Below are 15,336 nucleotides of genomic sequence, written 5' to 3'. Positions count from 1 at the left end.
AATCAGGTCTCCAAGGCCAGTCACTCTGATGCAACCCGAACCCATTCGGCCGACCCCAGGTCTGCCCTATCTCACCTCTGCCACTTATCAGCTGTGTCCTAGGGCAACCTTACCCCTAATTCTCAGTTTATTAATCTGGAAAATGGGAAACAGTAAAAGTATATCTCATATTTCTGAAAGGATTAAAATTAGTGTCCCACACAGTGTAAGTACTCAGTAAATGTCAGCTGTTATCTAGGTTATCTACAACCTATTACACGCCTTTATCACATGCCAAGCATGTATTATGGAATTTTATCTCTGTAGCAACCCTATGAAGTATTATCCCCTCTTCACAGATGAGGAATCTGAGGTTTGGAGAAGTTAAGGGACTTGACCAAAGTCACAGAGCTAATTTTCAGAAGAGTCAGGATTAAAGAACCCAGGTAGTTTAACTCCGCAACCTGCATTCCTTCCATTCCCAGACCCCCTAGCCCCTGACCTTACCTTGAGGCGAGAGGGGTCAGCACAGGCATAGGGACAGAGGTGACAGTGGTAGGGCTTTTCCCCAGTGTGGACGCGGCTGTGCCAGGTGATCTTTTGCCGGTTCTTGGTGCTGTAAGCACAGTCAGTGCACTTGTAGAGCCGGGTGCCCCCGTGCCCTTTCACGTGGTGATCTAGCACCAGCTGATGGCGGCACGCAAAGTCACAAAAAGGGCAGCGCAGAGGGGGCTGGCCAGCATCCCCAGCTGAGGATGCCGCTGCTGAAGTCTCCTCGTGCTGTTCCAAGTAGTGCTTCACCAGGCCCACCCGTTCCCGGGCAGCAAAGTCACAGAGCTGGCAGCGGTGGCTGAAATGCTGCTGCCTTCGGTGCTCGTCCAATGCCGGCCGGCTGGGGAAGGCCTCCTGACAGGCCCCACATTCGAGCCGTGGGTGCTGTTTCCGGGTGTGCCCTCGCAGGCTGGCAGGGCTGGGGCACAGTAGCCCACAGCGGGAGCAGTGCAGGGGGCCCTCAGTGGCCTCTGTGGGAGAGCCAGGGACAGGGGGCGTAGGCTCGGGATGCCGGCGCAGAGCATGCTGTTTGAGTGCTGTCTCGGAGCTGAACTGGGCCTCACACTGGGGGCAGGCAAAGGCTGGGGTGCCCTGGTGGCAACTGTTAACGTGGCGAGTGATGTCATGGCGAAGGTAGCCACTATAGTCACAGAGTGGACAGAAGTGGGTGGGTGTTTTGTCGTGTACCCTCAACCGGTGCAAGCGCAGTTTTGAGTTGGTACCAAATGTCTGGGGACAGGAGCTGCAGGGGATGCGGCCAACACCTGTGTGTCGGGACTGGTGAGCCTCTAACCGGTACCGTCTGGTGGTGGAAAAGTCACAGAAAGGGCACTGATGTGGCTTCACCCCCTCATGCTTCAGCCGCCGGTGCTGCTGTAGGCACCGGCTCTGTTTACAGGTGAAGCCGCAGTCCCCACATTGAAGAGGGGGCCGGGGGCCATGGGCTGCGGCAGGGTGCCTCCGCTTCTGGTGGAGCCTCAGGGCAGCAGCAGCAGGAGCGGTGAATGGGCAGAGGCCACAGCGCAGCTCTCCAGACTGCTCAAGGGGGCAGCCCCGGGCCTGGTGAGTCCTCAGGGCCCGCTCCTGCTGGCAGCTGAAGGGACACGTGGGGCAGGAGAAGCGAGCCCCCTTCTGCTTTGGAACCAGAGCTGCATTCCCATCACCAGGGCTGCGCTCTGCACTCCCACTGCTCAGGGGAGCAGAGTCCCTGCTGCTCAGCAGGGACACAACAGGCTGGGTCTGGGAGGCGCCTCGCTTTCCTCCCCCGCCACGTCCGCCCCGGCAGCCTTCAGCCACGTGAGAGGTAATGGAGGAAAGCCGAGAGCAAAGGAACATGCATGAGTTGCAGTGAAACTTGCCCTGCTCAAAGTGGAACTTCTCAGGGGCCTCTGTGGGCGAGGAGTCTTCTGCAGGAGGGACTGTGGAGCCGGAGAGTGTGGCAACAGGCTCCTCTATGTTTTCTGGCTCCCCAGGAAGCTTGGAAGGAGCATCTTTTGGGAGCATGATCTCTACTTCTAATGGTGCAGGTGGGGGCTTCCCACCTGCTGCATCCTCTGAGGCCGGTGTGCCCGGGGGCCGAGGATGCAGAGGGATGGGTGGATCTGGTCTGGGCAAGCCCTTGTTCTTTCTGAGGAGGACAGGGCACTTCTTCAGCAGATGGGTGCTGAGGCCACGCTGTTGCTTGAAGCTGGTTCCACACTCAGGGCAGAGGAGGGGCTCTCGGTGGCCCTGGCACCCAGTCCTGGAGTGCAGACTCAGGGCCTTCTCCCGGCGGGTGATGAAAGGGCAGTGTGGGCAGCGGAAAGCCCGCCCCTCTCCCTGTATCACTACCATCTGAACCCGCCCCTCCAGCACCAGCGCCTCTGCCTGTTCTTTGTCCTGCCTCCTTAGGGCCTTGAGTAATGACTCTGATTCAGGGAACTGGGGCAGGGGTGCTGTCTCAGTGGGTGGATTTGCCTTGAAGGTTCCCACCCAGCTGTTAGGGGGCTCCTCTGAGGAAGGGGGATTTATAGGGGGCTCAGAGACCGGCTTTTCCAGAATGGACTCTTCAGCACCCAAGCCGGAAGCTCCAGCACCTTCAAAGGTAGACAGCTCTGTCAAAGTTCCATCTGGCCCTTCCAGTCTCAGAGGCCCTGAGGGATCCAGGGCCCTGAACTCCACAGGAGCTGTTTCGGTGATATCCTCAAGGGGCGGGTTGGCCACAGGCTCCAGCTCCACTCCCAGGGCCTCTAGGTGTAGCGTGCAGCCTCCCTCATCTACCTCCGCCGGACTGGGGCTGCCAACTAGGTCATGCCCCTGGGGAACCTCACCGCCGTCCTGTTTCCCAGCACTGTCCTCCTCACTGGTCTCTGGCGGGGCCTGATCCAAGCCGGGGTCTACCACCGTCCCTGGGTCATGGTCCGGCCCCTCAGGCTGGGCAGACAGCTGACTTGAGGGCTCTGAGTCTGGTGGGGGTGTTGGGCACTGCCCGGCTCCCTCTGGCTCCTGGCTGGCATGGCGAAGCTGCCAGACCTGGTCCCCGGGCACGTAGCCGTGGGCTTTGCGCTTGTGGAAGAAGAGGGCGGTGTTGCTGAAGGTGCGATAGTCGCAGAGGGCACAGTGGAACTCTCGGAGGCGGGTGTGCTTGCAGTTCTCATGGCTCAGCAGGGCCTGCTTGTGGCGGCTCTGGTAGCTGCAATAGCGGCAGGGGTAGAGTGGGGCGGCCGTGCCGGGGTGGTGCTGGGAAGCCATGTGCTTCTGCAGCTCGTACTTCCGCTTGCAAGCGAAGGCGCACACCTCGCACATCAGGGACTTGCCCTGGTGCCGCAGCTTGTGGCTGCTCAGCTGATCAGCCCGGTGGCAGCGATAGGAGCACTGGTTGCACTGGTATCTGGTGAGGAGGGAAAAATCACAATCATAAATTAATCACAGCAACTACCAGAAACTGTATAAATACCTACTATGGGCCAAGCTCTACACTCAGTGTTGTACATGCATCATCTAATTTAATCGTCTTAGTGACGAGACTAAGGTACAGAAGTTAGTAACTTGCCTCGAGTTACAAAGGAAGTGAAGGGCAGACGGTCTAGCTTCAGGGCCTGTGTTCTACCCGCTACTCTACATTGCTTCCTAAAGGGAGGGTATCATGAATCAGTCAACCTCTGTGGACTTCTGAGGAGCTGACATGGCTACAGCCCCACGGGGCAGGTTTCTGTGCCTAGATCCCACTCCCCCACGGAGACGTGAAAGCCACGGAGAAACCCCCTAGCCAGCTGTGCCCACAGGTCAGAGGGGAACTTGCCTGGATTTGGACGTGGCCAGGATTGGAGCCACAGGCGTAGCCCATCTACTTCACCAGGACTGGACTCAGAACTCAAATGACACCTTAGTCTCTGGGCCTCTACTCTGGGTCTACACCCCCTTCCCTGAGCCCAGAGAGCTCACACAGTGCACACTAGGCCACAGGCAGAGGTCAGCTAGAGGCAGCAGAGCCGAGATGACAGGAGCAGAGGGCCGTGCGGAGGAGTCTCTCTGGGGCCAGAAGAGAGATGGGGCCAGAAGCTGACTTTGAGAGGCGGCTAGCTTAGCTCCAGGTCATTGGGTTAGGGAGGGAGGCACGCGTGTGCTCATACCTGAGGTCGCCCGCGTGTTTCCGCATGTGCACGCTGAGGTAGTGCTTCCACTTGGTGACGTAGCCGCATTCGGTGCACATGTAATCCTTGGTGTTAGAGTGGGTCAGCATGTGCTTGGACAGGTAGCTCACGTCTCGACACGTGAAGTCACACAGCTCACACTTGTGCGGCTTCTCGCCTGTGGGGATGGGGGTGAGCGGGGAGAGAACACAAGTCAGACACGGACCGAGGGAGCGACAGACCGTCCTCCCCAGCAGGCTCGCCCTGATGCCCAGCAGGAGTGGAAGCTGAGGTGCTATTCGCAAAAGTCAATGCTGCCTCACAGCCCTCTGGGATGACCACTCTTCCACCCTGACGCCAAGGAAGGTAGGGGGAAAGTGAAGACCTAGCTTTTTAAAAGTAGCTTCAAAGTCCATTCTGGATTTGTTATACAGCTTATTGGCACTAGCGGCCAACTGCTCCACTTAGCCCAATTCGTTCCAGTTTTGTGGAAGAGGAGGAGAAAAAATTAGGCAATACAACACAGTGGTTAACAACTCTGACTCCGGAGTCCAACACAGTAATAAATATATTAATAGCCGACATTTACACTGTGCTCACTACGTGCCAGGCACCTTTCTGAGCACTTTATAAAAATGCCTTCTCTTACTGAATCCTCACAACAGCCCTTTATTATCCCATTTTACAGACGAAGAAGCTGAGGCACAGAGAAACCATAGAGCTATTAGGCAGTGGTTCAAATCCCAGTTTACTACTGTGTGTCCTCGGGCAGGTCACTTAACCCCTCTAAGTCTAAGCTTCCTGGTCTCCAAAAAGGGGGCAACAAAAATACTGACCTCACATGGCTGATATGAAGATTAAAGGGCTCAATGACGACCTGTCCCTGTACGTTGGTCGAGACCTAGCGCTAACAGGTGAGGCTGGGGCCATGTTCTTTCAGGACCATTCCCTGTTACCCCTGCCCACCCACTCAGCCCCTCTCCTTATGGTGAAAGGCAAGCAACGTGGTGTTCTGGCTCTGCTTCTGATACCAGCTGTGTGATCCTGAAACAGGCCATTTAAATGTTCAGCGTTTCTCATCTTTACCTGCCTTTCTTACAAGATCGTTATTATGGATTAAATGATATAATATATATGAAAAAACTATAAAGCACTACACAAGCATACCTCAGAGAGATGGTGAGTTCAGTTCCAGACCACCACAATAAAGCAAATATCACAAGAAAGCGAGTCCCACAAATTTTTTGGTTTCCCAGTACACGTAAAAGTTATGTTCACACATTGCACGGTAGTCTATTAAGTGTGCAATAACATTCTAACAAAACAGTGTACATAGCTTAATTTAAAAAATACTTTATTGCTAAAAAATGCTATCACCTGACAATGCAGGGTTGCCACAAACCTTCGATTTAGAAAAAAACACAGTATCTGCTAAGAACGATAAAGTGAAATAAAAAAAAGTATGCCTGTATAGATGTGAGATTTTAAGAAGCCTCAGAAAAATGAGATTTTGTGACTAAAGCCTGTATAGAAATGAACTGTTTAATGGAAACAACAATGGCTTTGCCACAAGCTGCCTAAAAACTGTCCTCCCAAACTAAAGAATCTTTGATGAGATTTTTTAATGTCTTGTCAATCCACCAATGCTTACATAGTGATCACAAATGGGAAGATGCTATAGCAGGAAGCCTGGTTTGGTTTTTACTCAAAGCATCAGTAATGCTGGTAACCAATTAAGAGCCTGAGTTGAAAACCCCGCAACTTTCAGATCACCAGACGAGATCATGTTTCAGTGTCATGGCTTTCAAGGCTATAATATATATGGATGGCTCAGTTCCCTCACCTACTATCTCTCACAGCACATCACAAAACTTGAACTGCAAAGGAAGGTATCTGTCCTGGTCTGGGTTTCTTTGCTTTAACAGGCTGGGTGTTGACCCACCCATGCCCGATTAGGGGTGGGCAGAACCCGACAGGGCTTTAAAGGTGAGGCACGGGACTTCCCTGGTGGTCCAGTAAAGACTCTGCACTCCCTGCAGGGGGCCTGGATTCGATCCCTGGTCAGGAACTAGATCCCGCATCCAGCAACTAAAAGATCTCATATGCCTCAACTAAAAAGATCCCACCTGCCGCAAATCCTAGCCCGACCACTTTACTTGCTGAGTGACACTCAAGGCTTATTTGTAAACTGCAAATACTAGATTTATCTCTAGGAACACTAGGTCAGATGAGTCCTATGCAATGTACGCAAAGCCCTCCGGGTGTCTGGCACACAGCAAACGCTCCCGTTTGCCATCGTCACCACTATTACACGGTGGGAAGGGTGGAGCCATCTCACCGGTATGCAGCAGCATGTGGCGGATAAGCACCCTCTTGTGGGCAGTAGCAAAGCTGCACTCAGGGCACTGATGGATCTTCTCGTGAGCATGCATCTTGCCCACGTGGTCCTGGTAGGCCACCGGGTTGAAGGTGGCAAAGGGGCAGAAGGTGCAGCGCAGCTCTTCACTGCCAGGGTGGCCCTGCTTCTTATGTTTACGGAACAGGTGCTTGTTGGAGCAGGCGAAGTCACAGTGGGGGCAGTGGAAGGCATAGTGGCTTTTGTGGTGGGCCTCCATGGCTTCTGCTGTGGCGAAGAGCATGGGACACGAGTGATGGCGGCACTCCACGGCCCGCACACCGTGGGTCTCCTTCAGATGCTTTACGAAGGCCCTGCGGTCGGGTGCCGTGTAGCTACAGCCCTCCTGAAAGCAGCGAAGGGGCAGCGGCTCGGCCGCAGCTGCTGCGGTGTGGCTCTTGAGGTGCTCCTTAAGGGCCTGGCTGAGGCGGAACTCCTCCCGGCAGACAGGACAGGCATAGGTATCTGAGTAGAAGTTGGAAATATCCTCATGCATGCTGGCCATGTGGCGGTTGAGGGCATTCCTCTCCACTGCACTGTAGTGGCACAGTGGGCAGCGGTGGGCCTTTTGGCCCAGCTCCCGCAGCAGGTGGGTCTTGAGCTTGCTCTTACTGGTGAAGAACTTTTGGCAGTTGGGGCACTGGAGACTGGGGTCTGGGAAGTGGAGGTGTAGGTGCTCCACCAGATGGGTCCGCTTCTTGAAGCAGCGCTTGCATTCTGGACACATGTGGGTCTTGAAGAGGGACTCGGTGCCAGAAGCCACAGCTCCTGGGAGAGGGAAAGGCAGGGAGGGTTAAGAGTGAGATTCTTCGATAGGTCAGGGGCTGGCCAGTTAATGGGAGAACCACAATTTGCCCAGACAAATTATGCATGCATGCATGGCCTTGTTCCTTTCTTTCTAAGAAACCAAACAATAGCATCTCAAACTTTGTAGCCTTGAAGAAGAGAGAAGTCATTCAAGTATTTAGAGAAACAAAATCACAAGGACTTCTCTGCCCTTGCTGTGACCTTTAAGAAGTGCTTCACCCCGCCACCCACTATTCTTGAGCTTTTATCTAGAAAGGCTCAAAAGAAGAATCTTGACGGAGCATTCTTGTTCTTCCTGTCCTTGACCCGGAGGGCAGGCGGAAGAACCAGTAGGGTTGGTTGGAAGGAAAAGAACCCCACAGGGAGTGAGCAGAGGGAAGAGAAGGTAAAGTACTCCTACTTCTGAACCCTGGGGGCATAGAGAGCTGATAATAAATATAATCAGATCCTTCCTGGTCACCTGATGGGTAAGTATGCCCCCTGTGGGATGGGTTTCAAATGCTGCTCTCCTCAGACGGTAAACTGGGAAGCAAGGATTCAGAAAAACCACCTTAGGGGGCTCAATGTCAGACAAGACAGGCTGCCAGTCAAAAACCCCTGGCATCTTCATAATATGAATATCACCCTCCCCCTCCTCACAAAAGAGCTTTCTGCCTGGGGAAAACCAGCCCCGAGAGCAAACTCTATTTACTCTTACCCTGTGTCACCAGGGTCTGTGCCCATTTATCACTTTCCCACTAGACATGTCAAAGTGGAATGTTAGGAACGGAAGGATCTGAACTCAAACTCAGGAAACCAAATCCCAGAGCCTCAATACCACGCTCCCCACTGTCCGTTCCTCCCCACCACCAGGAGGTTCAAGCCCCATCACATCATTACCCTCCAACCGCTGAGCCCCCTGGCCTTTCTCCAGGGCTTTCTGGGAGTTCTGGCTGCCACTGTCCTCTTCTTCCTCTATGTCCTCCTCTTCAGCTGACTCCTGCCCAGGCAAGGGTGCTCCTACTTCCTCGGAAGGCTCTCCCTCTCCTGGGGACACTCTGAGAGCTGAAGATGCAAAGAGCTTGATGACTAGAGGAGCCAATGCAGGGCTGAGTGCCTGTACTTCTCACCTCCCACCATTTAGCATAAGGGAATCCGGGGTTCTAAGTATATTAATTTACTCCCACACAAGACAGGGATAGGAAGACCAGGAGCTAAGCTGTCAGTGATGCTCCAGTCTGAAGTAAATCAAACCTCAGATAACACCAACCTCGGACCCCTTGAAGGCAAGATCTTTGAGGTCACTTCAGTGGGGGGAGGGGGCAGAGAGGTAGAGAATGGGCGGACTAGACTGTACTTCCCTGGCTCAGGTCCCCAGGGTTAACGGCTGGTGGCTCAGTGTGGGCGAACATCCCTGACCTCTAAACTTCTACTGAGAAACCCAACTCAGCAATGCAGGATCACATCCTGTGCTCTCAAATCCATTCCTTCTCTCCCTCAGTTAGAGGCAGCTGCCTCAGTAAGGCAAAGATGTATGACTTTTTCCCAGGAAAGAGGAATCTTCTCTTTGTACCAGAGCACAAATCAGTCTTAGCGAGCCAAATTCTCTCATCAGAACCCTGGCCTCTCCTGGCCTGGCTTCTCTATTTCTTCCTGCTCCTCTGCTCACCCCACACTCTTTTTGAGACCAAGAGGAATAAGAATCATTGAAGCACCACCTCCCTTGAGGGTTTCTTTTTAAAATAACCCCAGCTTCTTCTGCCCAATACCACTTGCTCTAAAAAGGAGTCTACAGGCATTCTACCAATGGCTACAGCCACTGATGGGCAGTTTAGCTTCTGCCCTCAGAAAGTTCTGAAATGGATCAGAAGAGACATTGGTTAAGTAACTTCAAGGCCACAGTGTAGCTTAAGTCAAACTTCATTCATTGTCATGGACAAAGACTTCCCCTTTGTCCCATATTTTCTGCCTGGTCCGGGGTGTCTAGATGCCTTCCCACATCAGCTGATAATCCCGTCCTCCTGAGCCACTACCCCGGATTCTCTTCAATTCAGGCTTACATTCATGGCATTAGTAACAACTGCCTCTGCTACAGACCAATTGCAGCTGCAATCCAGGCAGGATACTGCTGGGTCCTTGGCCTCATACCTGGCAGCAGCTCCTGCGATGGAAGACCCTGAACAGCAGACAGTTCTCCCTGTGTCCCGGCCCCGTGACTCCGCTGATGCTGCCGGAAGAGTTTGATGTTGGAGCCCACGAAGCTGCAGTGGTTGCAGTGGAAAGGGTAATGGCCCTGCCGGTGCAGCTCCATGCCCTGCTGGCTCCCGAAGAGCAGGGGGCAGCCCCGGAAAGAACAGGGCACGGGAAGCGCTCTGTGGGTCTGCCTCAGGTGGTGCTGTAGACCCTTGCGATCTTGAGCAGAGAACACACAGCCAGACTCTGGGCAGGAGAAGGCATCTGGAGTGCCCCGGTGAATCTTGAAGTGGCTCTTCAGGGCCTGGGGCTGGGCAAACTCCTGTCTACACACAGGGCATGGCAGGGGGCTATCTGGTGGGCTCTGGCCCTGCAGAGGGCCAGGGAGAGTGAGGTTGCTGGGGGGCAGCTCTACAGAGCAGGGGGGGCTAGCAAGGCCCTGCACAGGCTGTATAACGGTCTCAGTGCACTGGTGCAGGGACAGCAGAGTGGGCTCTGCGAAGCTCTGCTCACAGCGCTCACAGAAGTACACCTCCACCACCTTTACCAGGACACCTGCAGGCAGAGGACCGACAGAGAAAGGCACAGAATCAGACAGAACAAGACTCAGAGGAGTTAGTTACCAGTAGAAAATGTAGGTGAATTTTTTAACATTCATGGAATGGAGATGGACTTAAGTCTGATTCTACACCTTAAGTCTGATTTTCAAAGCCCCCTAAGGTCAAAGATGGTCTATCTTGCACGTGTGTTTGGATTCCCAGTATCTTGCACAATACTTGGCACAAAGTAGGTACTTCATAAATATTTGTGAAGTGAATGTAACACGTATTAACCAAATCCAGAAAGCATTAAGAAAAGGCGATATGTTTTGCCCAAATAAAAAATTAGAAACTTCCAAAAGAAGAAAATGACAATCTGAGGAAAATATCTGCAATATACATGACAAAGCGTTATTTTATATCCTGTGAAGAGATTTTCAAAGGCACAGTAATTCATAAAATGGAGGACATCCTTTCTGAGATGAGCCAGATCACATTCATAATAATTGCTGCCATTTCTTTTTTTTTTTTGGATAATGTTTATTTTTTAAATCAATTTATTTATTTATTTTTGCCTGCATTGGGTCTTCGTTGCTGCGCTCGGGCTTTCTCTAGTTGCAGCAAGCGGGGTCCACTCTTTGTTGCGGTATGTGGGCTTCTCACTGTGGTGGCTTCTCTTGTTGCGCAACACAGGCTCCAGGCGCGTGGGCCTCAGTAGTTGTGGCTTGCGGGCTCTACAGCACAGGCTCAGGAATTGTGGCGCATGGGTCTAGTTGCTCCACTTGCTGCCATTTCTTAAGCAACTGGCAGGACCTTGACAAAGAAAGGCTTAGGAAACACTTTTGCTTGGTCCTCCAACTGCCCTATGAGAAGAGGGACCTGGGATGCTGCAAGGTTAAGGCCACCATGCCTGTTAATGGTGGAGCCCAGGTTTGTCCTACATTTATTCTGGTGGTTCTTTTTCTCTTTATTATTTTTTTGTTTAAATAAAAATTCAGTGCAACAACAGAACTATATAAAGAATGACCACCTCCCACCCTCACACACATAATTTGGTCTATATCCTTTCAGACCTTTTGGGGTCATTTTTTGGCAATTTGCTTTCTTTTAAAGTTTATTTACTTATTTATTTTTGGCTTTGGGTCTTCGTTGCTGTGCGCGGGCTTTCTCTAGTTGCGGCGAGCAGGCTTCTTATTGCAGTGGCTTCTCTTGTTGCAGAGCATGGGTTCTAGGTGCACTGGCTTCAGTAGTTGTGGCTCTCGGACTCTAGAGCGCAGGCTCAGTAGTTGTGGCACACGGGCTTAGTTGCTCCGCAGCACATGGGATCTTCCCAGACCAGGGCTCGAACCTGTGTCCCCTGCAATGGCAGGCGGATTCTTAACCACTGTGCTACCAGGGAAGCCCCGGATATTTGCATTTTAAAAAATTATTTTCACTTGCTATATATCAAGGATATTTTTATCTATGAGTAGGACATTTAGATCTACCTAATTTTTTTGGTCCAGTTCATGGTACTTCAGAGCACGGGTAAATCAAAATGAAATTTTGCTCTTACTGATAGATATCTGGGTTGTTTCCAACCATTACAAATAAAGCTGCCCTACACATCCTTATTCCTGCATCCTTGTGCATGTGTGTGACTCTTTCTATAGGACAGATCCCTAGAAGTGGAACTACTAGGTCAGAGTACATGTCTTTTAAAATTTGTTTCATGGATAAATTGACTTTCAAAAACTTATGCTAATTTATACTCTATAAACTATAAGATAGTGTCTGTTTCCCCCATAGCCTCACCAACACTACTTTTATAAAAATTGCTTAATTTCTGCCAAAATTGAGAAACAATAATGGCATCTTATAGTTAAACTGGAATTTGTGTGTTAGTGAGATTGAACATACTTATGGTTATTAACTATTTTCATTTCTTCTTTAGTAAATTGCACATAGATTTCTTTTCTCCCTTTCTAAAAAAATACTGTTTCTTTTTCTTATTGTGGAGCTCTTTGAATTTTAAAGATATTAACTCTTTCTTATATATTGCAAATGTTTTATATATTGCAAATGTTTTTCCAGGTTCCTTTTTAATTTATTTATTATTTCTTTCACCACATCAAAGTTTAGAAATATTATACAATCAAACTAGCTAATCTTTCCCAGTACTCTTTGTACACTACCAAGGAAAAATGGTACAACTGTAGCTGGAAGACGACAGTTACAAAACAGGGAAGTTACCTAAAAATAAGAAGTTGAGATGTGGGAAGATTAAAGGGAGGACTCTTTCTTCTAACGTAAATATAAATTATTCAACTCCCACTCTTAACGGCATGCCTTGGGTGATGTAAGTATGTTATCCGCAAGAAACTAGAGCAGGGAAGTACTGCTAGGAAGCCCTGCCAAGCCCTGGGTGGTGGAGAGAGGCTGGGCCTTTTGCCTAATCCCTGGCTGCAGTTCCTGGGTGGGAGGGTCAACATGGAGAAGAGAATCCTTGAGGACTATAGGAGTAAGGACTGGGCAGAGGTGTCAGAAAGGTCTTCCCTTCTGGATTACCGCCTAGCAGACGTGAAGCCCTCGCAGGGATAGACTGCCAAGAGCTTGGTACAAGTTGTGCACCACCTCGCCAGACTTCAATCAACATTCACCAACTGCAAATCAAATTACAACATCTCTAAGTATAAAAATAGGATGCTACCTTGTGTCTTCATCATATTTATATACAACGATCAAACACAGCACAGACAAAAACTCAGGGTTGCTTGTCTCACTGGCCTGCTAGCAACTGTGTTGGTACCTGGGGTCTCTCCAGGAGCACCTGGGGACAGGTTTCCAGCTACTGCTTCCACAATGATCTCCATGTTCTCTGTGTCCTCTTCAGTTGCTGTGGTTTCTACCAGCAGGCAGCCTGGGTCAGCAGGCAAAGGTGGAGGGCTCCCAGAAGGACAGGGGCTCTGGACAGGCTCTAGGGGTCCACGGTTAGAGAGAGGTCGGGGGATCAGCAATAGCTCAGGGCACAGTCCATCCATCTCCCCAGTGCTGTTGGCTGGCTGTGAGTCCAACACAGGGTCTGTCATCACCACCAACTTGTGTGCTATGTCCTCTTACGTGCTGATAATCCAACCAGAAGAAAAACCAAACAACATATAATTAGATCTCTCACTTTCTTCCCACTTGGTGTGGGTGCATAGCCCAGTGCCTGCCCAATTAGGCATTTCCTTGCATGGCAGCATGCCATACGTAGTTAACCTAGAAATTTTCTTTTTATGACAATGTTTAGGACAAAAAGCATAAACATGTTAATAGGGATCAATATAGGAAAGAGACAAGAAGTTGTAGCCAATATATTAAAGACTGTTTCTTGGAGCTAAGTGATGTTGGTCAAATTACTAAGCAATCTGGGTCTCAGTTCTCTTACCTGCAATAAAATTGGGTGGGACCAAGGGATCTCAGAGGTCCCCTCCCCTCTTAACATTTTATGATCTCACTATTCCTTAGCTCAAAGCCCTTCCTTCATGATCTGGCCCCTGCTGACCTCTCCAGATTCATCTTCCACCTCTCTCCGCAAAAGATCTCTGAACTGATGATTCAACTTGTCATTGATCTGCCATTCCCCAGACTCACCACATTCTCTTCTGCTTCCATAACCTTACACATCCCTCTCTCGGCTTGATGGGCCTTCTCCCCTTTGCCATCTCTCTTGTCTGGCTAACCAACTCCTAACTATCCTTTAAAAATCTGCACAAATGTCACTTCCACTAGGATGGCTTCCGGACACCTTTCATCTAAGTTTCTCTCTCTGAGGTCCTAATGGCACATTGTACATAGCTCTGTCAGAAACTGTGTCACACTGCACTGTCATTTACCTATCAGTCTCCCTCCCTAGACTTGGAGCTTTCTGAGTGGAGTTTATTGATGTTATCACTTCACTGAACCACAACAGTCTATGCAAGTCAGACAAATAAGGGAATTCTAGTGAAGAACTCCAGACACAGAAATGCATCAAAGCAAATTTAGGCTTCTACTAAGATATCAAATCAGTGATGCCTTACAAGTTAACACACCTGGAGAAATTTCTAACAAATTGACTATGGCCTCACATTGAACACTGGAACACAACTGAGAGATGAATATCAAGTAAATTGCATATCTTGTTATACACGGCTAAAATTAGTCTAAGCTAAATAACTAGGAATTAATAAGAATGACAGTAATCATTTCATGAAATTGAGTCATGGAGGTCGAGTAATGGCCTAGGGTTAGGAAATCAGGTTGCAGCTGAGAATTCGGCAACTCAAAGCCTCAGATCACGGAAATTCGGAAGGTGGCAGGGCAGGGCACTTCCGCCCTCAGAGGATTCTCTGGAAACCGCAGCCTCCACTTATCATCGCTGCTCTCGGGAGTCTTCCAGCTCGGGCAGTATACTTGCCTTAGGGGGGAGCCAAGGAGGACGCGGTGTCGTCTAGATTGAGCCGCTGGAAGGCGGAGTGAGGTGGGACATAAGTGGGCACAAGAGAAGAAATGAATTTATCCTCGGGGCACGGGTACTGAGAAAGAGAAAGGACAAATTAAGGCAGAGAGAAGGCCTGGGAAAAGGATGAGATCCAGCCTGGGGACCAAGGCACCCGGTTTCCACTTTCCTGTGGGCTCTGACTCACCGCGTGGCCTTGGACAGATACAGTCCCCTCGCTTCTCGGGGCCTCAGCTTTTCTATCTGTAAAGTGGAGGCGATGACAGACAGCGTCCACATCGTTGGGCGGGAGCGGGAATCACAAGTGCCAGCAAATGAGAAAGCCGTTTTGTAACCTGCAAGGCTTAGGATTGGAGCATCGTCATGCTTATGGTCCTAAGGAGAGGCAGCGGGTAACCGGGCGCGGTCTAGGGCAGTGACGCGACCGAGGCACCGGGGCGGCTGATGTGATGCGCCGGGGCCTCGCTCGTCGCCGTGCTCCCTCCAGCACTTATCCCGAGCGCTCCCACCGCCCAGGCCCACCCCTCACCCTGGTGCTCGAGAAACTTTTGCCTCCGGCCTGCTCCACCCGCACTCCCTACTAATTCCCGCCCCGCTGCCGCTCGCTTACCTCCCGGCCCTGCGCGGGCGGGAGCCTCACCTCTATGGTCGACCAGCGGCTGGAGTCGCCTCCCGTGACTCCTTTTGTGCGACCGCCTCCGGCCCAGCCGCCTCTAGCACCCGGGCATTTGGAGGCCGCTCTCTCTTCCTCTGTGAGGCTGGCGGAGTACTCTATGGTTCTGTCGATCGTTCCTCACCCCCACACCCCCTCCTGGCCTT

The 15,336-nt window shown here is 51.0% G+C and overlaps 1 protein-coding gene across 12 annotated transcripts in view; it reads right to left on the bottom strand.

The window, feature by feature from the left end:
* ZNF142 (zinc finger protein 142) overlaps nucleotides 1–15,336 on the bottom strand; it is a 22,243-nt gene extending 6,907 nt beyond the window's left edge. The window contains exons 1-9 of one of the 12 annotated variants that reach the window (XM_073807243.1): nucleotides 15,128–15,336; nucleotides 14,705–14,892; nucleotides 14,476–14,593; nucleotides 12,844–13,157; nucleotides 9,472–10,071; nucleotides 8,224–8,388; nucleotides 6,481–7,305; nucleotides 4,143–4,320; nucleotides 487–3,400 (exon numbers count right to left, since the gene is read on the bottom strand). In XM_073807243.1, coding sequence (XP_073663344.1) covers nucleotides 487–3,400; nucleotides 4,143–4,320; nucleotides 6,481–7,305; nucleotides 8,224–8,388; nucleotides 9,472–10,071; nucleotides 12,844–13,123 — 4,962 coding nt within the window. In that variant the 5' untranslated portion in view covers nucleotides 13,124–13,157; nucleotides 14,476–14,593; nucleotides 14,705–14,892; nucleotides 15,128–15,336. Of the gene's footprint in view, nucleotides 1–486; nucleotides 3,401–4,142; nucleotides 4,321–6,480; nucleotides 7,306–8,223; nucleotides 8,389–9,471; nucleotides 10,072–12,602; nucleotides 12,698–12,843; nucleotides 14,594–14,704; nucleotides 15,067–15,127 lie in introns of those variants that run through there. The other 11 variants (XM_073807242.1, XM_073807245.1, XM_073807241.1 and 8 more) reach the window with 11 other exon arrangements.

Source organism: Tursiops truncatus, chromosome 7 (assembly GCF_011762595.2).
Source record: "Tursiops truncatus isolate mTurTru1 chromosome 7, mTurTru1.mat.Y, whole genome shotgun sequence".
NCBI lineage: Eukaryota > Metazoa > Chordata > Mammalia > Artiodactyla > Delphinidae > Tursiops > Tursiops truncatus.
This window is presented reverse-complemented; position numbering and strand designations above follow the sequence as displayed.